The sequence below is a fragment of the Durio zibethinus genome, chromosome 9 (assembly GCF_047325235.1).
Source record: "Durio zibethinus cultivar Kanyao isolate XHJ-2024 chromosome 9, ASM4732523v1, whole genome shotgun sequence".
In the NCBI taxonomy this organism is placed as follows: domain Eukaryota; kingdom Viridiplantae; phylum Streptophyta; class Magnoliopsida; order Malvales; family Malvaceae; genus Durio; species Durio zibethinus.
The window spans coordinates 27,188,345-27,211,455 of record NC_143170.1 but is presented as its reverse complement, the minus strand read 5'-3'; the positions used below and the strand labels follow the sequence as shown (position 1 = coordinate 27,211,455).

Here is a 23,111-nt window from a genome sequence, read left to right as displayed (position 1 = left end):
TGTATTTATATTCTAAACATTACACAAGTTCTTATTAATTGAGTCAGCAATATTAATCGAATACAATTCAAGTAAACGAGTTTTGATAGCTTTCTTAACCCAATCATTCATTCACTTTTCTATTGTTTCTTCATTTTTGAATAATTTACAATGTCTTTCTTTTTATATATGATACATATATATAAACATTCCAAGCAATGTATAATATGACTAATATCAATGCCTTGCATTTCATCCTTGCCACGGCCTATTTCAATTCATCAACCCACTCTCCAAGTTTTTTATTAACCCTGCATGACTGCAATATTTTTTGTCACACCATTCTTCCGTATTCACTTGAAAAAAAAATGATTTATGGATTCCCTTCTATGTTGACATAGATTTCATTCCCTAATTTCTTACCCAATCTTTTGTTCAAAGCTTATAGTCATCCTCGCAATCATTGTGTATTTTGTAATATGATATTGAAATCAAATTAATTAATGTCATGCAATCTTCTTTTACTTAAATCTTATCTCATTTTAGATCATTGCTAGAGACAAACCACCCATTAGCACTATTTTCTTGTCTGATGAATTGGTGAGTAATAGATCTGAGTTGATGAAAACAAAGTTAGAACACTTAATGATTTTTTTCTATAAATATCAAATCATTGAAAGTAATATAATTCATAAATCAAATTACATATGAATCCAAATTTTAAAAGAAAAAATGCCTATATTTATAAATAAAAAATAAAAAAATTTTGGTGCATAGTGTTGACACCATTTTTTTTATTTTTTTTATTTTTTCTTCTTTTTGACAGTTTTTTTGTCGGTCGTCGGTAGTCACACTGCCAACGACTCTAGCAATCACTTGCAAGCCATCGGCAACTGTTCTGATAGCTGGTGGCCTTCTTAAAACTAGGCCACCAAAATCTTAGATTTTCTAAGATTTTGGTCTTTCTTTTACTCTATAAATAGAGCAATGAAACCGGTGAAAAAAAAAGAAAAAAAGCCTGAAACCCTGCAAAAAAAAATCAACTAGATTAAAAAAAAACCTTTCTGTCAAACAAAAATCCAAAGAAAATTGAACACATACAAGCACAGAAACAACAGCTTCTGGAAACAAGGGCCACAGCTCCAAACAAAACTACAGACATAAAAAAAAATATTGGCTGAATCTTTCAGGCCAGATCTATACCATTTAGAGCCCTTTTCACGAAAACAGATTTGGATCTGAACTTAAGAGGCTGAAAGCATTCATCTAAAAAATTTTAAGTTTTTTTGATGACCGACAGACAATGGTCGACGTGATGGTGCAATCATCGAATACTGAGTTTTAAAGAGAGAGGGAGAGTGTCTGAGAAAAAAAAAGGAAACTGAAAAAAAAAATTAATTCAACCTTTAAATAAGCATTCAAAACGACATCGTTTCGACCCCAAAAGATTCGCGCACCCGACCCGACGACCTGTTCTCACTTTGACCCTCGATCGGTCTAGTTGAATTAGCCTAGACTGGATCAGATCGCTGTCGAACTGCCTAACAGACCGGGGATTGACCAGATTGTTGACCGGTCCAGTTCAGGTAAAATTTTTTTTTTTGAATTTTTAATATTATTTTAAATTTTATTATTAATATTTATGCATATAAAAATGTTTAAATTTACCAAAAAAAATTTATCGTTTTATAATAATAATTAATATAAATAAATAAATAGATAATAAAAGTTTTTAATTATTATATAATTAAATAAAAATATAAAAAATTAATAAAAAATGTAAAAAAAGGAAATTTTTATCCGATGATGAGATTTAAAGGTACTTCGAGTAGTGATACCTACGAAATCTCTAGGCAAGAAGATTTTTTTAAATACTACCAATATATTTGAGTATTTATAAAAAAATTTTGATACAATAAAAATTTTCTTTTTATGAAAATTAGTAAATAAAAATTAACTAATAAATTAAGAATAAGTAATAAAAAATAAAAAAAAAATTTTATCCAATGATGTGATTTTAAATGTATTCCGAGTAAAGATGCTTTAAGAAATTCTTATGTGAAAAGATATTTTTTAAAATATTAGCAGTGTATTGAGATATTTATAGAAAATCTTCAATATAATAAAAATTACTCTTTTCTTCATTTTTTTAAAACGAAAATATTAATAAAAATTAATAAAAAATTTTAAATAAAAAAATAAAATGTGTGCATTAACATATTTGCATTTTTGCATTGCAATCACAACATGATTTTTATGAAAAATAAATTTGAATATCCGAGTATGAGATTCTAAGGTATTCCGAGAAGCAATGTCTGAGAAATCTTTAGGTGAAAAAGGTTATTCTAATGTTAGTAACGTACTAAAATATTTTAAGAATTATTTCGATAAAAGAGTTTTAATTTAATTTTCTCCAACAAATATGAAACAACAAATAATAAAAGGAATAAGAAAAAATCAAAATTTCAATAAATAAAAAATCAAGAAAATTATTTTTTTAAACACCGAAAATGAGACTGTTTTTTTTATCAAAAATCAAAGGATAACACGTAGTTAATTGGTACCGTTTTTAAACGGGTATTGTGGGGGTGCTAATCCTCCCCCACACGTAACCGACTTCTGAACCCAGACTGTTGTGCAGACCTTAAAATTATTCTTTTAATAAATTTTAATTAATTTTAAAATTTCAAAAATATATTTTAATAGGTGACCAATCGCACCTAATAAAAAAAAAGATTAATGACGACTTCGCATTATTTTTTATTTCATTTCTAAATTCATTGAATGAACACAAAACCTTTAAGACTCTATGATAATAGTAAAATATAATAATAATTATATTCTATTATATTTAATTTATATATAAAAAAGGTAATAAGATTGTAAAAAAAATTAATTATCGTCTTAGTATTGAATGTTCAATCTTTTCAAATTATAAAAAATTATTTTTAATTTATGAAATTAAATTTACATATATTTTTATATTTTTAAAAACAATATTAATAATTTAAATTATATAAAATTTGAAGAAATATAACTTTAATTATTAAATAAAATTATTTTATCTTAATTATTATTCACATCAAATATAAAATAAAATAATATTATTTAATTTAATAATATTTATAATATTATCTTTTCATATCTGATCATAATTTTATGCATCAAATATTAAATTTGGGTTTGACGTTAAGAAGTAGAGAAGGGCAGTTCCGTAACTTTAGCATTGTAAAATGTGCATCTTAGCCTCGCATGGGGAAAGAGAAAGGTGGATAGAGAAGAAAGAACAGATGGAAGCAGCATCATTGTCCCCTAGCCTAGCCACTTCATCCTTCGGTACCTCAGCAAAAACAGCAACCAGTAAGCGAGGCAGCACCAACTGCTTATCCTATGCCTCTTACAACAACCTTAACGTGCGCCACCTAGCAGCATTCCACAAACAATCCCATCCTTTCACAAAATTCCTTACACGTCCTTTTGCTTACACCAAATCCCATGCCCGTAAATCCACCAATGGCAACTTCCTTCCCAACTTGGTCGCTTCCTTGGTCTGCTTCTTACCCTTCTGTTTTTTTTTCTTTTTCTTGTCATAATTGAAATGCCCATGTTTTAGTATTTGAAGCTTGTGTTGTTTTTTTTTTCCTTGTTCTTTACTTTTTGGTTCAGGAACAAGTTGAACAAACTTACATTATGGTCAAACCTGACGGTGTACAACGTGGCCTTGTAAGATTTGCTCCAATTTTGTTCAAATCTTATGCTTCGTAATCCATTTTTGATTGCTGAAAAGCGGAAGGGAAAGAATTACACGTTTTGAGTCTTGAATTGTTTGATATCTATTCGTTTATGTGCAGGCATTTTCAGTGGCCAAAAAGGGGATTGTTTGACTCTGATTTTTTTTTTTTTTGTAAATTTTGGTGAATGGGTTTTTTTTTTTTTTTTTTTTTCTAGGTTGGAGAAATTATTTCAAGGTTTGAGAGGAAAGGGTTTAAACTGACTGGCTTGAAGCTCTTTCAATGCCCCAAAGAATTGGCTGAGGTTTGTAAGTTTGTTGTTGGGCTGATATTTCTGTTTGCAGTGTTCTTGTACATTAAGAAACCCAATGTGTTTCATGAAATTTTTGGTGTTTTATGTTTGTTAATGCTTTCTGGGTTGATTTTAAGACACAAAATTATCTGCCCTGTAAATTGGATGATTTGCAACAGCCGTCTAATCTGTTGTTAGAATGCTAAAATCTTAGTTTCAGTGATCAAGGTTCAAATCCTAACAACCTCAAATACAAAAAAAAAAAGGATGATTAACGGGTGTTGTGCTCTGCTTTTATAAAAGTCATCGAAATCAATGAAAATTAATAATGATTTTTTGCTGTGGTACACATCATTAGTAACATGTTAAAGCATTTAAGTTCTCCTGTACTATCATTATTTTTCTTACATAGTATATATTATGTTAACTTGGAATCTTTACTATGGATGCTCTTTCTGAGTATTGTAATATGTTTTGGGAGCTTACATAATAATATTCATAAGCAGCATTATGATGGTTACAGGAGCACTACAAAGATCTCAGGGCCAAGCCATTCTACCCTAAACTGATAGACTACATTACTTCAGGACCGGTTGTGTCGATGGTATGATTCTCCTAATTTGTTCCCATATCATAAGTTTCCAGTATGAGTTATTGATTGAGAAAACTGATAATGATTTTATGTTTTTAAGGCCTGGGAGGGTGTTGGTGTTGTGGCATCTGCACGTAAGCTGATAGGGTCTACAGATCCTCTTCAGGCTGAAACTGGCACTATAAGAGGAGATCTTGCTGTTCAAACAGGAAGGTTAGCCTCTGTTTACCCTATTCCAGTGCCTCTAATTTCTTGACTTCGATTTGCTTTGACAGCAGACATTCTGATAATGAACATGTGCCAGGAATGTGGTCCATGGTAGTGACAGCCCTGAGAATGGCAGGCGTGAAACAGGTGAGTAATCAAGTATATTGTCCCCGAAATGGTTTCCTCTCGAATGCTTTTGTATGTTTCTCAATTTGAATTCAAATGAATGTAGATAGTTTCAGCTTCTGCACTTGGCCTGCAGAAAATTTCTGCCATGCTCCAACAGATTGAGCACTAACTGAAATATGGTTAATATTCAAAATTAACAATTTATGGCTTTATGCATTTAGCCACTGATTAATTCTAAGATTCAATAGAAGAAATTTTAATTTAGACTAGGAACAATTACAAAAGTAGATCAGCTGGGAATCCTTTTTGATTGTTCCCTTTTGCCTGTTTTAAAGATTAGGGGAATGCACAGTAGCGGCTTCCCTTAATGGCACCCCCTCCGTTCTTCTCACTTTCTCTCTCTCTCTTAATTTGTTTTCTTGTCCAGCTCTTTGGTTCAAAGAAGGTGAATTATGCCAGTGGACACCTGCTCAAGCATCATGGTTAAGGGAGTAATGAGTGATCTTTCAGCATATGCTTAAATCATTGTTGAGGAGGCACTCTTTAAGTCTCTCCTGACCACCTGTATTTCAATGTCAAAACATTCATCTGTGATTTAAACAATTCATTGAAGATTGATGTAATTGTCATGTTGGACCTGCAGTTTTGTAAGAGTAATGGAAGAAATTCATGCCTTTTCCTTTCTGGTCCCTGTTTCCGATAACTTTATAAGTACACTTTGAATTCTGTAATTGAGGAGACATTGATATTTTCTTGTGAGAAACAATTAATGATCCTTCCTGCTGGTTAAAAATAGAATAAGCAGCAACCTTTGTTCTTTGAAGTTTGTGAACATACCAGCACAAGCTATGGCTCATCAAGCCTCCTGAGTTGATTCACCTAATGTTTTAAAGGCATCCTGGAAGCATTTGTATTAACAAATCTAATACATCTCTCTTTGAACAAAGAATAAGGCACAATGATGAGTTAGACATTAATAATTGAACCATTTATTGTAGCTTGAGGCAATTCAAACAGAAAATCCAAAACATACACAGATTTGAGAACCCGTGCGGGAAGATGGAAAGGACCTTGTCATGCAACAAACAAGGAAACCCAGAACCAGAACCAGAAGCACCCCTTGAAATTCAACTGATATGCAAGAATATCTATCGTTATAAATTTTCTACGTTGTTTGATATCCATCAAAATGAATGCTTGGGTTTTTCTAGAGTACAATGTTTAGGAAACTAGAACGGTAAAGCTCCTCTTATTTTCAATCCAAGCTCCTAGAGACAAAGTTGAGAATAAATCCAGGCACTCAATCAGGTAATAGTACCATTGTTTGTAACCTTTCATCAACACAACAGAGGAAAAGAACTACCATTGCTAGATTCCTGGTTCCCCTGCTCTTTTGCGCTGCTCAAGGGTTGACACTCACTAGAACTCGAAAAACTTGCAGAACCATCATTCTCTATCATCATTGCTTCATGACTAGTTGTTGGAGTGCGTTGATATGCCTTAAATTTGGAAAACAGATAAAGAATCGAGACACCCTCGCTCCGTTGCTGCGAATTACCTGTTGATTGACAATCACTTGAACCGTTTGAAACACTTGCAGAAGAACAATCCGTATCGACCACCATTGCCTCCTCATCGGATGATATGTCTTGAAGATAGGAACCCAATTTAAGCTTCATCAGCGTAGCCTCTGTATGAGAAGTTGAATAATAATCATAATGGATTCATAAACTTAAAATAAAAAAGGGATTGACATTTAAGAAATACCGTAGATGGAGAGAGAATCCCCCTTGATGATCTTGGAAGGGGGAGTCTCCAAGCTGTCAAGTGGCGACGGCGACGCTCTTACTCTTCCGAACATCTCTCTCTCTGATTGTATTTCCCTAATAACTGCTTCCTTCTCCACTTTCCAGCCTACAGTTCAAAAGACAGATCTGGGTATTTGAAATGGTGGAAACAAGAACAAATGAATGAAAAAAAGAGCAGCTTGTGATTTGGATTTTGTTTGCCGCCATGGATTGAAGAAGCGGGAAGCGTACCGAGCACTCTCTCTGATTCTGGGCTTGTAGCTTTTTTCATCACTGACCAGACCCGCCCAAATCTTTTATCGTACTTTGAATATTGGCGGGTCATGCTGGGCCATTTTGTGTAGGAGCTTAATATTTTTCTTTTTCTTTTTTTTTTTGGTTAATCTTGACTGACAAAAAACATTTTTTTTTGAAATTACAAAAAAACTTAATACTTGTATAATTTATTGGTATTTTTCCCTTTCGTGATATTTTTTATTTTATTTTTCAAATTGTGTTTAGTAAAAAAATATTTAAAAGTAAATTTTTGAATAATCAAATTAATCTTAGAAAATGGTTTTTTTTTTTTAAGATCGTATGAAAAAATATTAATCCAGACAAAATTTGAAAGGTACTCTTAATTATTCTTAAATATTGTCCTAGAAAAAAATTAAACTTAAACAAAACTAAAATAATGTCCTTTACTATATTTTAAAAAAATTATAATTATCGGAAATAAAATAATTTTTAACCAGTGTTTCTGGTGAATAAAAATGAATTGGTTTTGGTGTAGATGTTAAAAGTAAAAAGATATTTAAATAATTTTACTTATAAAAATTTTATAAAAAAAAAAATGATGAAGTATAAAACGAAAATACTGGAGTGCATTTAGCAGTAGCACTCATAATTGTATCCAAAAGAAAGGTCATGAACTCGTTCTTATGTGAAAAACAATTACTGGCAAATGATTTTACTCCCATCAGCAAATGACATAAAAACCCATCAAACTTGGACTCTCTTAAAGTCTGTGACCGGTGGAGCGTGGAAAATTTTCATGCCGTTTTTAGTTTGTATCATCCACTAATTTCAATGAATTAATTTGTATACAATACAACCCTAAATGCGAACATGGGTCCTTAAATCACTCCTTAAGCTTTTGCTTTTAGTAAAAAAAAAAAAAGTTAAAATTCTACCCAAATGGCTGACAATAAAGAAGATCATTTTCAATGCATCTGCAACCAATGAATACCCTATTTCTTCCTAAGATTCCGATTCCAGTTCGGCCGATTGCTTCCGATTCTGGTTCGGCTGATTGTTTAGTTAAATGGGGCTGAGGATTGGTTTGCTTTAAGGACTGGGATATCTAACTATGGGGAAGAGTAAAATCTTTCCCAATTTACATGCTTTGAAGGTACATATGTATGTTGCTGCTGCTTTATCCACTTCCCTACTTGTTGAAGAGAGGAAATGGGTTCTGAATTGTTGGAGAATTGTTGTATGTCAAAGCAATTTGCTTGCTGCATACAAATTACCACTAAGGAGCTTGTAAAAATCACAAATGTATCTTCTATGAATGAATCAAATTTCCACATCAAAAGAGGAAATTGTTGATCAGTCTACAAACAAGCTTGAAGTATACATACAGCAAACAGTTATAGACTGATTTAAGCCTACCTCTTCTTCAAGCCAATCAATCTCTCCAGAAAAATCTTCTAAACAAACCCCGCTTATGAACTTTAGTCTTTTGATTCGCACCTAAAATCGGACCAAAGAAAGTGAAAATTACATGGAAGACAGTTCAATATGCAAATTCCAGGATTAAAGGTAAGTTTTAATGGAATTTTACACATCTATACTGCATGTGGAGGAATTCAGACGTTACAATTGCTCAACAGTAGGCGGAAAAGAATCAAAAGGTTGAATTACCAAATCTGACAAAAAAATGTGGCAAGATGATTCTTGCCATTTTGATTTGTGACATGAATCTGACTTAAAACAATATCAATAGGCTCATCATATTTAAAATAACAAAAAGGTGGAGACTGGTAAATGTAATTTGGCCATGAGCCGTTGAGCCTAGTGATAAGATATGGAGGATGGGCGTCCCCATGAAACAGGTTTGAATCCGGTACATCCAATAATTCTGTATATTGGACATTTTAGACAATTATCAATCCAGGGATGCAATTCTAAATGGTCAATAAAAATATAGCTTGGTGCTATTTCTTTTTTCAGAGTTTAGCTAATCTATCATGAAGAAGAAAAAGAGGAAAAGTGATGTTGGGCTGATTGTTTTCTAAATGCAAGTTTTCCTATTCCATATGCAGAAAAGGAAAAAAAATCAATCAAATTTTGAAAGGCTTCACTAAGTGTGGTTTAATTGCAACACTAAATTTAGCTTATGGTTCGAAAAGGATACCTTTTAACCTTCCAGCCTTATACAAAGCCTCTTCTGCAATAGGCCTCCACTGTTCTGCACACGAGTAGTTGATTCCAAGACCAACACTAAGTCCTCTCAGAAGATGTACTGTACGAAGAATAGAAAAAAGTTCCTCTGGAAAAGACTGCCATAGCCAAGAAAAAGAATTTGTTATAATCACTGGAAATTATTATCTAACTTCTGACTGAGAAACAAATAAACATCAATGCCAGATAAAGAGACAAATCTTGTAAGAATAGTGAGTGCTTCAGAGTTCAGACAATTACACCAAACTGAGCAAGAACAAAGATCAGGGGTTTTTTAGGGGTTGGGGCTGGGGGACTGTGGTGATTAAACTGTTTTATATTAGCCCTTACCCGTACACCAACTTTTTTTATTGAAGAATCTTCTGAGAATGGTTGCAGCATCACCACTCCAGGAGGTAGTTTCGTATCGAACATTGTCTGTGCCAAGCGAAGCAGTTCCTGTTGTTCATTCTCACAATTGCTTACAGTATCTATGCCAAGTTCCCTAAAATCAAGGACAAAACAACATAATCCACCCCAATTAGAGATTGAAAAATGTTAGGATAGCAATGTGGAACCGATGCAATTATTTAACCTTTCACTAGATTCATGTGGATCTCTCCACAAATTGCCTATTATTCTTACTTTATTCGAACACAAATGATTATCGTATGCACTTGGACACAAAATGCAGCAGTTAGGACTTAAGTTCCCTTCTTGTCCTGTCAAACAACTGAATTTTGTATTGAAAGGTTACTGAAAGCACAAATTGAAACCCACAAGTTTACCTATAGCTTTCTGTTGCTTTTACAGGATCATTATCAGCCATGGCAAGAACCAACTTAGCATATCCTAGCCTCAACTGGTCAGGCAGATCCTTCGCTTGCCCATAGTCCAGTAAGGCAACCTGGCTTAAGGAGAAAAAACAAACTGATTAAACAAATGATTGCACCATTGGCATGGAGAGTTCAATATTCCAGTCAATCATCAGTATGCTATATGGAAGATTATATAAGAATAAGAAATGGAAAGAAGGCTTATATCATAATTTAAAAAAAAAAAAATCATGACAGCCAACTTGCGTTTGAATATTGGCCAGAAAAAACCTTGCCTCTGATCCTTTACAGATCAATATATTCCCAGGATGGGGATCCGCATGGAAGAAACCACTCTTTAGTATCATCTGTCCATATGCTAGTGTCAAACTCTTAAGTATGTTCCTGCATTCACAACAAGCATTATTTTAAGGCCTTATTAGAAATTCTGAAAAAAAAAAAAAAAGGCCAAGATGACGGAAGAAGGAGAATAGGAGCCATTTCTCAATAGGCACAGAAATTTTCTTATTTTCTCTTTTGAGGAGGAAGAAAAAACAACTTAGGAAACCAGAAGTGATAAGACTCATAGCCTTCATAGATAACCTAAAGAACATCAAGGAGAAGAAAAACATTAAGCGATAAGAACATCTGAATGGAATAAAAAAATGCATGACAGATCCACTACAAGATTTTGGAGAAAATGTAATATCAGCAAACTGGAAACTTATTACTTTATTTCAAGTTCAAACGAAAAAGAATCTATAGCAGGAGAGTAATAGCTCTTAAAATAAGAAAGAATAAGACAAGAAGAACCCTGGGCAATCTAGATGCTTACTGCTTTGCGGCTGCTGCCATCCTACCACCAGGATTTATTCCTCTTTTAGCCATTTCATCACCAAGATTCAAGATAGGGATTCCATCAATATATTCCATCACTAAGACCCTCCTATTTAAACAGATAAACATCGCATTACTGAAATGCCAGCATCAGTAATGAAGCAGTAGAAGAAGTTCATGAAGAGAAATAACATAAAATGCATCCACCATCTAGAAAACATCAAGGAAACTCAATATAATGACAGAATAAAATAGCATCTGCTGTCCATGTCAAAAATAGAACACGAATTGAATTATGATACTGTTTTAGCAGAGAAATTTAATAGAGGGTTAAAGGGAAGCAATGGCCTGATCTTTATCTTTGTGTTGGTAAGATATGGTACAATCATGATGAATAGCCAAATGGCTTTTCCAAGAAAAAAAAAATGATGACAGTTAAATGCATGCATAAGAACTAGGAGCAACTTATAACAGGAAATATCACTGCAACCATTCTAATGTGTGGTGTGCACATACCAAATGTCGAGGTGATATAATTAGAAAGAACAAGGACTAACAATCCCCAATCAATCTTTTCCCTCGTTAGCAACTGAATCCTGACAGTCATAGAAAGTCTTGTTCTAACTTTTTGGGTTGGACTCAATAAAAGAAAAAAAAAAGGATAGATGAAATGAGCTAAGATATGCAATTCCTTTTGTGTCAAAGTGCATTTATCTTTCCTGCCAACTATTTACCTTCAACTAAATAGGCAACAACTTACATGTTTTATCTCAAAAACTAACAAATATTTTAGGGGTCAACAATGCAACAGTAACAAGGATAACAAAATTCATAGCTAACTTGCTGCTAAGCACACAAAATTTAAAAAGACAAAATAAATGAAAGTGCATTCCACAGCCTTTATGCTGGTCAATCTAACTGATAAAAACAACACTCCTAAAGTAAAAACAGTAGACCCAAATGGAATGGCAGATGCATATTCAAACACATATCCTTGGATGGTTCTAGGACAAACCTCTACAAGCAATGGGCAGAATTACTGATTTATCTGTTCAAAGATGTCATTATACGATAAGACAACAACACAGACTTGCCTTGTGATGAAATCCTGTAGCACTCTTGGAACCAGAACTGGGGTCTTTTTGTTGTTCTCATATAAGAAATGGCTAATTCTCTCCATAGCATTGGCTTCTCTTACAAAGTCGAATTCATACCCAATCTTGAATAGCAGAAAGGATAAATAAATAACGACATCCAGAAGAACAATGAAATTCAAAACAATGTGGAAGGATACTCTCAACTTACATAATCCGGAAAGTATATAAAGCATAAGTCCAATCAACAAATAGATTAAAACATCTTACACAATCTATGCTTGTGGAAAAAAACTAAAAAATAAAACTGTGTGAAAAATTAAAAGTAAAACTGAATGTATATTGAAAAACTACTCTTAAAGAATTATACAAGCACCTTAAGTTTATATACAACTAACTAGTGGGTAAACTAGGAAACTAAATCTTCCTAAAATTGATCCTATAATTGAGGATTGTCTATGCTAATTTTTTGTCCTTAATTCTAGGAATATAAATATTTAATTCTAGAAATACAAATATAAATATATAGATTACAAGATTACAACCAACTTTAAATAAGTATTTTCCCACACTCCCCCTCAGGCTGGTGAATAAGGGTTTTCCATCCCTAGCTTGGAAATAATTTCTTGAAATGTTGCACTGCTGAGACCTTTAGTCAACACATCTGCAAGTTGACCTTTGGTTGATACATACGATGTACAAATCAACCCACAATCTAGTTTTTCCTTTATGAAATGCCAGTCTAATTCAATGTTTTTTGTTCTATCATGTTGCACGGGATTGTGTGCAATTGTTATTGTAGACTTGTTATCATAGTAGAGTCACACTGGTCCATCCCACTTGAACTTCAAGTCTTTTAAGATAATCTTTAACCATAGTAATTCACAAATTCTTTGAGTCATTGCTCTAAACTCTACTTCAGCACTTAATCTTACCACCATATTCTGTTTTTTACTCCTCCAAGTCACAAGATTACCACCTAAGAATGTGTAGTAGCCTGAGGTGAATCTTCTATCAGTTGCTGAACTTGCATAATTTGCATTTGTATATGCCTCTAGAACTAATCCCAAATTTCTTTTAAATAAGATGCCTCTTCCAAGATTGGCCTTCAAGTAGTGCAATACACGGTAGATAGCCTGTAGGTGCACTTTTTTAAAACTATGCATAAATAGACTTATCACACTCACAACATATGCTATATTAAGTCTAGTATGTGAGAGATAAATGAGTCTTCCAACTAATCTCTAGCATATCTCTCTATCTACAGCAGCATCTTCATTAGCTTCTCCAAATTTATAATTAGGATCTATAGTGGTATTTGTAAGTTTACATACGAGCTTCCCAGTTTCCTTCAAAAGATTCATCACATTTTTCTGTTGTGAGATGAAAATACCATGCCGTGAGTGAGCTACTTCAATTCCTAGGAAGCACTTCAATCTCCCTAGCTCTTTTATCTCAAATTCTCTAACCAAACACTATTTTAGAGATTCTCTCTCTTTTTCATCATCTACGATTACAATTATATCATCAACATACGCTAATAAAACGGTGACTCTCCCTGAATCAGAATGCTTGATAAACAATGTGTGACCTCTTTACCTCTGCTTATATCCCATTGCTAGCATCACTTTGGCAAATATCCCAAACCAAGCCCTAGGAGATTGTTTAAGGCCATATAAAGCTTTTTTCAGCTTGCATACTTTGTTTTCTTCTAGATGACCTCCAAATCTCGGTGAAACCTTCATATATATTCTTCTTCCAAATCACCATGTAGAAAAACATTCTTTAGCTCAAATTGTTGAAGCTACCAATTGTAATTTGCAGTCAATAATAACAAAATCCTAACTTTATTCATCTTGGCAATTGCCCAAAAGTTTCCTGATAATCTATTCCATAAGTTTGAGTGTAGCCCTTGGCCACCAACTTAGCTTTATGCCTTTCAACAATACCATCCGCCTTGTATTTTACAATGAAAACCCATTTACACCCAACTGAATTTTTTCCTTTAGGCAATTCTACCAATTCCCATGTCTTTTTTTTCTCTAAGACTTCCATTTCTATTTTGATGGCTTGGCTCAATTTTTCATTGAACAATGCGTCGGATAACGTAGTTTGAATAAAAATAGTATTTAAGCTCACAAGAAAATTTTTGTGGGATGGTGAAATTTTTCAAATGACACAAAATTAGAGATTGGGTATAGTGGATGCTTAGTACATTCCGTGGTTCCTTTTCTAATGGCAATAAGTAGATCATAATCACTAGTTATAGTTTTAGGAGATTCATGCTCATTTTGAGAAACAAAGTAAAAGACTATAGTTACCTCAATTCCAAAGTTAGAATCAAGTTCTTGGACTTGCACTAGTTTAGGATTTGGAACTTTCCTTCTTGAGTACACATGTAATTCCTTCATAGAATCAAAAACAATATCATCATTTGTCACATCTTCTATGTTTGGAATGGGTTCAAATTGAAATACAATGTTTGACTTGGATTCAGAAGAATTAACGGATGAAAATGTTGAAGAGGAGGACAAGTCAAGCAAAAAAAAATCTTTATCCTTATCTTCCATGAATAAAGTCTCCCTCTAAAGATAAGGTTGAGTAAAAAATGGTTTACTTTCTTCAAAAGTGACATCTGTAGATACAAAAAAAATTTTTATGAGGATGATAGCACTTATACCCTTTCTGAGTTGATGAATACCCCACAAAAATGCACTTAATTGCTATAAGATCCAACTTCCTCCTACTATGACTATGAACATGAACAAATGATTTACAACCAAATATTCTAGGTGTGAGGTTTGTGGTAGTAAAGTTGGGATAGAATTGTAAGAGTAATTCCATAGGAGTTTTAAATCTCAAAACCCTTGAAAGTAACCTATTTATAATGTGTGACAGTGAAAATAGCTTGCCCCAGTAAGATTTGGGTACGTTTGCTTGAAAAAGTAAAGCTCAAGTTATGGCTTGTACATGGCTGTTTTTTCTCTCTGCCACTCCATCCTGCTGTGGAGTATTAACACAAGATTATAATCTCATCCTTTTGGAAATAGGTACATAAACTCTAATTGAAATAATCTCTTGCATTATCAGACCTAAATCTCTTGATTTTTACTCCAAATTAATTTTGAATCATGTTTTGGAAGCTTAAAAACACACTATTCGCATCTAATTTAGATTTAAATAAAATTATCCAAGAGAATCGGGTACAATCATTTATGAAAAAAACAAACCACCTTACACCAAAAATATTAGAAGTTGTAGAAGAACCCCATATGTCACTATGAATCAAGTAAAAAAGAGTAAAACTTCTTTTATTGCTAACTGGAAAAGACACGTCTATGCTTTGCAAGTTCACAAACATCACAATAAAATTTTTGGCATTAAATCCTTTAAACAAAGAAAGAAACATGTTTTTCAAAGTTGCAAAAGAAGGATGTCTAAGACGAAAATGATAAAGCTAGATTTTGCCTTATTTAGGAGATTTTTCAGAAAGAAATGACAAAGATAAACTATTCTTGATATTTCTTGTGTTATTTGATGTCTCAAGATAGTATAATCCATCTTTCTTCTTAGCAAGTCTAATCCTCTTCCCTGAACTCTCGTCCTGAAATTCACAATAGGAGGGATAAAAAATCACTTTGCAGTTCATCTCCCCAGTAAGTTTTTGTATAGATATCATATTAGTAGACAATCCAATAACATGAACATTTTTAAGAACAAACGAGGGATTAATTTGAACATCTTCTAATCTTGCCACTATAGTAAGTGAACCAACTACAACAACAATTTTCTTATCATTAGGACACAGGTTATATGTACTAAACTTAAATGAGGAATGCGTCATATGATATGCGATTCCTAAGTCAATGACCTAATAACTCATAATAGGCTTAACCGACACATTTAATACATGAGAACCAAAAGTTTTACCTGAACTAGAGACCTTACCCAAAGAACATACCCTAGTAGGGCTTCTTAGTTTCTCAATCTCTTCTCTGTCTAACTCTTTTTGTTCTCAAGACTTCTGAAGTACTTCGATGGTTTTATCAATTGTCACTTTTTCAAATCGGGTAGTAGTGGCAAATTCTACCATCTCTGGCATGATTATCTTTCTCGAGACTGAAATGAGTATTGATAATAAAGATTTAACCAGAGACGATTCTAGGCAATGAATGCCAAAGAAGGAAAAAATATAACTAAAAGATTTAACAAGATTTAGCTATGAAGGCCTGAAATAAAATTCAGCAACGGAGGCTGAAAAAAGTTTCTTCCCAAGAAGAGCCTAAAGCTTTGATACCATGTGAAAAAAACTAAAAAAATAAAATTGTGTGAAAAACTAAGAGTAAAACTGCTCTTAAAGAATTATACAAGCACCTTAGGTTTATATACAACTAACTAATGAGTAAACTAGGAATCTAAATCTTCCTAAAACTGATCCTATAATTGAGGGATTGTCGATCCTAATTTTTTGTTTTTAATTCTAAGGATACAAATACTTAATTCTAGATATATAAATATAAATATACAGATTACAAGATTACAACCAGTTGTAAATAAGTATTTTCCCACAATGCCCCATCTTGAATAGCACAAAGGATAAATAAATAACAACATCGAGAAGAACAATGAAATTCAAATCAATGTGGAAGGATACTTTCAATTTACATTATCTGAAAAGTATATAAAGCATAAGTCCAATCAACAAATAGATTAAAACATCTTACAAGAAAAAGTTCCCTTGGACAGAGAAACCGAAAAACATATATCAGTAGTTAAAAGAAGAAGAATAACGAGAAGAGGAAGATATCTTTCTCTGGCTTAGGTATCAAAGGTGCAGCTCATAAAATTCAAATCATAAGTACAGGCAAAATTCAGTATGTGAGTGTTACTGCTGAGAATCGATATCTAGAAGATAGCCTCATTACCATAACTTAAAGGCTTGAGATCAACCATCTAAATGAGCATGATTATAAATTCCATTAAAAGCTTTAAAACATGCATAAGTTGCAAATTTTTATCAGGGAGTAGTTCTCAACATAACAATCATAGTTAATATAGTACAAAGCAATACTGAATATAAGCACTGATATTCACTAAATCAAGTTTCTCTACCATTCAGAATATACAAATGGACCACATGTAAGAACTTGATATTACACCTCATAATAGTTTCATCCAAGATGAGAAAAATGATTAGTTTAACAAATTTGGGAAAACAAAGAAGATGAGTCTTGCTTGAACAGTTTTTTAAATGGCCTAGCTGAATAAGCTATGCCATGAGGATAGAATTAGATTTTGGTGACTGGAAATGATTTATTACAAATTGATTGATTAATGAGATTCAAGAACTATAAAAGCCTTCAGCGATGACTATTAGTTTTTCTCTTGAGTATGATGCTTCCTTATTACTATGAATCAGATCCATCATTCTTCAATTTTTCTCCTAGCCATTATTATTAATCATTCAAAACCAAAAAATAAGTTAAGAAGACATGAAAACAGAAGAAATTGGAAAACAAGGATAGATGTGCTTTGCAAGGAATATCAGTGTGAATATAAACACCTGTTTTTCCATTTCCTTGGTAACAGAATACAGATCAAATTTGATATCTGTCCTTTGCATGTACAATGCAAATGCTTGCAAGTTACAGATGTCTGTCATCATCAGTTCTTGGACTCCTGGATGTTGCACCTGTCATAAACTTAATAGTCAGAATTTCATGGACATGTGAGGCTTTAAAATCATCTTCAACAGTACTTACCTTAACAACAATATCATTCTTTTCACCTCTGAGTCTTGCTCGATGAACCTAATTCAGAGATGAACACATTGAAGGTATATCCATAAGATTCTTATTAGCAATATCCTATTTCCAGCACAATATTTTCCCCCAGACCCTTACTAAACTGTTAAACTTTCAGGCAGAAACATATTCAAAACTTGTCAGAAAGTTAAAACCAGTAGGAATTCAGAGTCAAGCCAATGACTATTTTAAAAAAGAAAATAAGAAACCAAATTATTGAAATGGTAACATTAAAACTGGAAATGTGCAGTATCCTGTTGTATGTTGGCAAACATGAAGCTTATTTAATGAAAATGCTCATTCTTTTCTGATTTAATTATTTAAATGTTTCAACAGTTACCCTTCCCAGCCTGCTCGTATCAGAACTTTAAGCTAGGTAAAGAAATGGAAAATGGTACCTGAGCAATTGAAGCTGAACCAAGAGGATTTACATCAAACTTTTCAAAAGTCTCACCAATGCTTCGACCCAACTCCTTCTCTAAAACAAGTTGAACAGCATCAAATGGTGTCGCTGGAGCTTGATCACACAAAGTAACAAGTTTTTTCACCCATGCCGCGGGGGCTAGGTCTGGCTTCCCAATAATTTGAGCAACCTAATTTAATCCAAGTAGCAGAGTGTACAACAAGCAATTATAACAGTCTTTAATAAAATATAGAGATACCCTAAATCCAATGAACATCACCAATCACTCTATCATTGGGAAACAAAAAAAAAAAAGCTCAATACAAAGTGAAAAGAAAAATGTCGATGAGCAAAACTGGGATTCAAGAGGAAAAAGGAACACAATCAAACAGGTAAACCATTCTTTGACTGAACTGAAAGAACATAAAAGCAAAGACTTTGTAGCATACCAAGAGCTAAGAAGAGCCAAAATCAACAAAACAAGCAACAAATAAGAAATCAAACAGTAAAGAAAATAAAAACAGACAGAAACCCATTTGATTTGAACCGTTTTCACAGCAAAACTCATGGTAAGATACAAGGGAAAGAAAAACCAATTGAGATTAAAAGAAATGAAAATTGATGGCTCAAATCAAACTACCTTGAGGAAGAACCCACCAAGGTCAGAACACATAGCATAAATCTTGTCAGCAGCAAGTTCATGCTGTCTTTCCCACATTGCCTCTTGCTTTTGCACATCCTTCACAAAACTCACTCTAACTTGAAACACCTATCAAAAATTATCCAACAACCAAATTCTGTCAGATTAAGACAAACAGGACAGCAGAGGCCAGAGAGAGAGAGGAACCTTGTAGCCCGTATAAATATCAGCAGCTCGCACCCAGAATTGAAATGAGCGATGCCAAGGTCTCAAGTGAAAAGACACCTTCTCTTGAATCTCTTTGAAATCAAAACGAGAAGTAATACCATTCATTTTTTTTATTTAATAATTGTATAATGTAATAAACAAATTTAAAAAAAAAAAAAAAGAGAAGAATTCAGCTGTGTCTTTCGTTTCGCATTCTTGGACCGTGAAAACGCTGAAACAGAGAGCAGAACAGAGCTGAGACTTGAGAGAAGAGAAACCCTTTTTATAGAGATAAAATTAAAGTAGTATTATGGGAAGGGAAACCCATTTTATAAAGATAAAAATAAAGTAGTATTATGAAGAAATATTGTGGCTGAGAAGCCGAATAAGGTGAGATTTGGGTGTCGAAATGCAATGCAAATGGTGAAGAGAAACAACCATCGCTTGCAAGGAACTGGATGGTTACCATTAGCTTGTAGCTTTTGTACCTTTCGTGAATGTGACGCGGCTGACGCCTAGCCTGACATTCCTTCCTCTGCCTAGTTGGCTTCTGGGCTTGTGGTTACGATTAGCTTGAAGCTTTAGGCCTTTCGTGAATGTGACGCCTAGCCTGGCCTATTTCCTCTGCCTAGTTGACTTTAGGGATAGTGTTTTTTTTCTTTTTCTCGAATTTCGAATAACAGGAAGATGGCCATGTAGTTTTTTTTTCGTTTGTTTTTTCAGTTTTTCCCCTTTACAGATTTTCCCTTTTACACTATGTTCAAAATCAATTTAAGTATCATAATTTACATTAACTTATAAAGTATTATTTATTTTAATTTATTTAATTTTATAATTTTATTTCATAAAAATATCTCACAAGTTAAAAGTAATATAAATATTTATATCTTAAAATTAATTTTAATACACAATTAATATAAAATTTATGATTACTCATCAAGATCATAAAATCATCCTCACTCCAATAAAAGCCCACTATTACCTATGTCACATCACTAATACCCTAAAGCCAGCTTTGATACCAAATGTTATAGTCCACACTAACTTATGAAGTAACTTTTATAAGATAAAATCATGAGATCCAATGAGTCAAAATAGATAATACCTTGTAAGTTGGTGTAGGTTATGACATATGGTCTAGGATACTAATAATGTGCCATCGGAAAATGTGGCCCTAAGGAGAATGTTATGATCTTGATAAAAAGTCATAAATCTTACATTGATTGTGTATTAGAGTTGATCTTAAAATATAAAGGTTCACACCACTTTCAAGTTGTGAGGCATTTTGTATAAAATAAAATTATGAGGTATAATGAGTCGAAGTGGAGAATATCTCATAAGTTAATATAAACCGTCACATTTGGTACCAGGTCGGCTCTAAGATACTAACAATGTGTCATCGAAGATAGTGAGCCTTTGTTGGAGTGGAAAATATGTCATAGTCATAGTAAGGAGCGATGAATCTCACATCGATGGTGTACTAGAGTAGGGTACTAACAATGTGCCATGAAAATAGTAAACCTTAGTTGGATCGATTGTGTACTAGAGTGCGATACTAGCGATATACCATTAGGGAACTATGAATCTTACATTAGTTGTTTACTAAAGTGAGGTACTAGCAATGTGCCACCGGAGATGGTAGGCCTTTGTTGGATCAGTTATGTACTATAGTGGACATCGACTGCATACTAGAGTGGGGTATTAGCGATGTGCCATCAATGATAGTGGGCCTTCGTTAGATCGACTGTGTACTAGAGTGGGGCACCAGCGATATGTCATCGAGGACTGGGAATAGTAGGCGTTCGTTGGATCAATTATGTACTAAAGTGGAGTACTAGCAATAGGGATGATGGGCTTTCGTTGGAATGGGAAAAAATATTGTTGAAGAGCCATAAATCTCATATCAATTGTATACTAGAGTGGGATACTAATGATGTACCAGTGAAGATGGTGGGCTTTCATTGGAATGAGGGAAGATGTCATAGCACTGGTCTCTAAGCTTTCATTAGAGTGGAGGAAAAGGTCTACGAGCTTTCGTTGTAGTGGAAAAAGATGTCATAGTCTTTGTAAAGAGCCATAAATCCTACATTAGCTGTGTACTAGAGTTGGTCTTGAGATATAAGTATTCACACCACCTGTGATACATCGCTAGTATCATCTTTGAGCTTTTGTTAGAGTGGAAAAAATGTTAAAGTACTGGTTTTCGGGCTTTCATTAGCGTTAGAGTGGAAAATATGTCATAGTATTGGTCTCTAGGCTTTCGTTGAAGTAAAAAAATATATCATAGTCCTAGTAAGAAAACATGAATCCCACATTGGTTGTATACTAGAGTTGATCTTAAGATATAAGTACATAAATGTTCACACCACCTATCGTACTAGTAATGTACCATCAAATATTATAAGTATAAATGATACATTAGTACTCATAAATTATTCAGGTTTGATTCGAATAAAACTCAAATTCAACTCGATTATTATTGAGTTAAGCTCGAGCTCGAGTAGCTTGACAAATCAATCAAGCCAAGTTCAAATACTTTTATATCCAACTCAAGTAGCTCACAAGCTTAATTGAGCTTTTATATTTAAATATATTTTTATTATTTTAATTAATAAAATATCTTAAACTCAAAATCGAGCATAAATAATCAAGCTTTTATCAAATATAAAAATTAAACTTATTTTTACATGTTAATCAAGCCTAATCGAGTGAGCTTAAGTAGCTTATTTTTTATCTCGAGTCAAGCTCTTGCTAAATAAAATAAAATTCGATCGAGTTCAAGCTGAATTTTGAGCTTCAAATTTTGAATCAAGCTCAAGCTTGAGTTTAATACTATATCGACTTGAACTCGATCGATTACACCGCTATCGAAGATGATTGACCTTTGTTAGAGTGAAAAAAGATGTTATAGTTCTAGTAAGAAGGTCATAGTATTAGTCTCAGCCTTCATTAGAGTGAAAAAAGATATCATACTAGTAATGTACCATCAAAGATGGTAAGCCTTCATTAAAGTGAGAAACAATGTCATAATCTTGGTGAAAAAGTCATAGTCCTTATCTCAGGCCTTTGTTAGAATGAGAAAAAATATCATACTATGTATGAAGATAGTGAGCTTTTATTAGAGTGAGAGAATATATCATAGTCCTGGTGAAAAAGGTCATAGTTTTAGTATTCGAACCTTCATTAGAGTAGAAGAAGATATCATAGTCTTGGTGATAAGTACATTGGTTGTATACTAAAATTGATCTTGAGATATAAATATTCACACCACTTATCATACTAATAATATACTATCGTGATAATGGGCTTTCATTAGAGTAAGAAAATATGTCTAGTCTATGTCATAGTCCATGTTATAATCCTAGTGAAGGGGTCATAGTTTTGATCTCTAGGCCTTCATTATAGTAAAAAAAGATGTCATAGTCTTGATGGTTTTTGGGTTTTTGTTAAAATGGATGAAAATATCATAATTTTGGTAAGGAGACATGAATCTCATATTAGCTATGTACTAAAGTTGATCTTGAAATATAAGTATATAAGTGTTCACACCACCTGTCATACTAGTGATGTACCATCGAAGATAATGGACCTTCGTTAGAGTCAGAAAAGATATCATAGTCATAGTGAAGAGGTTATAGTCTTAGTCTCAGGCTTTCATCGAAATGAAAGTAGATATCATACTAGCTATGTACCATCAGAGATGGTAGGCTTTCATTAAAGTGTAATAAGATATTATAGTCCTAGTGAAAAGGTCATAATCCTGTCCTCAAACCTTCGTTAAAGTAGAAAAAAATGTCATAGTTCTAATGATAAGTACATTGACTATGTACTAGAGTTAGTCATGAGATATAAGTGTTTACATCACCTGTCATACTAATAATGTACCATCGAAGATGGTGAGCTTTTGTTAGGATGAGAAAAAATGTTATAGTCTATGTTATAATCCTAGTGAAGAGGTCATGGTCTTGGTCCTCTGACTTTCATTAGAGTGAGAAAAGATGTCATAGTTTTGGTGATGAGTGTATTGACTGTGTACTAGGTTAATCTTAAGATATAAGTGTTAACACCACTTGTCGTAATAGTGATATACCACTGAGGATGGTAAACTTTCGTTATAGTTAGAAAAGATATCATAGTCCTAGTGAAAAG

The 23,111-nt window shown here is 33.1% G+C and overlaps 3 protein-coding genes across 5 annotated transcripts; 1 reads left to right on the top strand and 2 right to left on the bottom strand.

Moving 5' to 3' along the window:
- The first annotated feature begins 3,217 nt into the window (after positions 1-3,217).
- On the top strand, positions 3,218-5,615 carry LOC111317863 (uncharacterized). Its single transcript, XM_022920351.2, has 7 exons — positions 3,218-3,527; positions 3,646-3,702; positions 3,928-4,014; positions 4,526-4,606; positions 4,695-4,807; positions 4,899-4,948; positions 5,358-5,615. The coding sequence occupies exons 1-7, from the start codon at positions 3,270-3,272 to the stop codon at positions 5,423-5,425; spliced, it is 714 nt and encodes a 237-aa protein (XP_022776086.2). The 5' UTR covers positions 3,218-3,269; the 3' UTR covers positions 5,426-5,615.
- A 281-nt stretch (positions 5,616-5,896) lies between these two features.
- Positions 5,897-7,116, bottom strand: LOC111317871 (uncharacterized). The gene is made up of 3 exons (XM_089766069.1): positions 6,970-7,116; positions 6,698-6,844; positions 5,897-6,620 (listed from the first exon to the last, which is right to left on the bottom strand). Exons 1-3 carry the CDS (start codon positions 7,061-7,063, stop codon positions 6,268-6,270), a joined length of 594 nt encoding a protein of 197 aa, XP_089622195.1. The 5' UTR covers positions 7,064-7,116; the 3' UTR covers positions 5,897-6,267.
- A 661-nt stretch (positions 7,117-7,777) lies between these two features.
- Positions 7,778-19,496, bottom strand: LOC111313668 (uncharacterized). 3 transcript variants are annotated; one of them, XM_089766067.1, is made up of 14 exons: positions 18,963-19,496; positions 18,756-18,884; positions 18,111-18,305; positions 17,671-17,718; positions 17,472-17,600; positions 14,230-14,313; positions 11,909-12,033; positions 10,813-10,923; positions 10,274-10,382; positions 9,951-10,069; positions 9,514-9,667; positions 9,137-9,281; positions 8,392-8,472; positions 7,778-8,234 (listed from the first exon to the last, which is right to left on the bottom strand). In XM_089766067.1, exons 1-13 carry the CDS (start codon positions 19,086-19,088, stop codon positions 8,408-8,410), a joined length of 1,539 nt encoding a protein of 512 aa, XP_089622193.1. In that variant the 5' UTR covers positions 19,089-19,496; the 3' UTR covers positions 7,778-8,234; positions 8,392-8,407. The 3 variants fall into 3 exon arrangements, with proteins under 3 accessions (XP_089622193.1, XP_089622194.1, XP_022770070.1); XM_089766068.1 differs by having other exon boundaries at positions 18,773-18,884; positions 18,963-19,100; XM_022914335.2 differs by lacking the exon at positions 14,230-14,313 and having other exon boundaries at positions 18,963-19,484.
- Between the last annotated feature and the right edge of the window lie 3,615 nt (positions 19,497-23,111).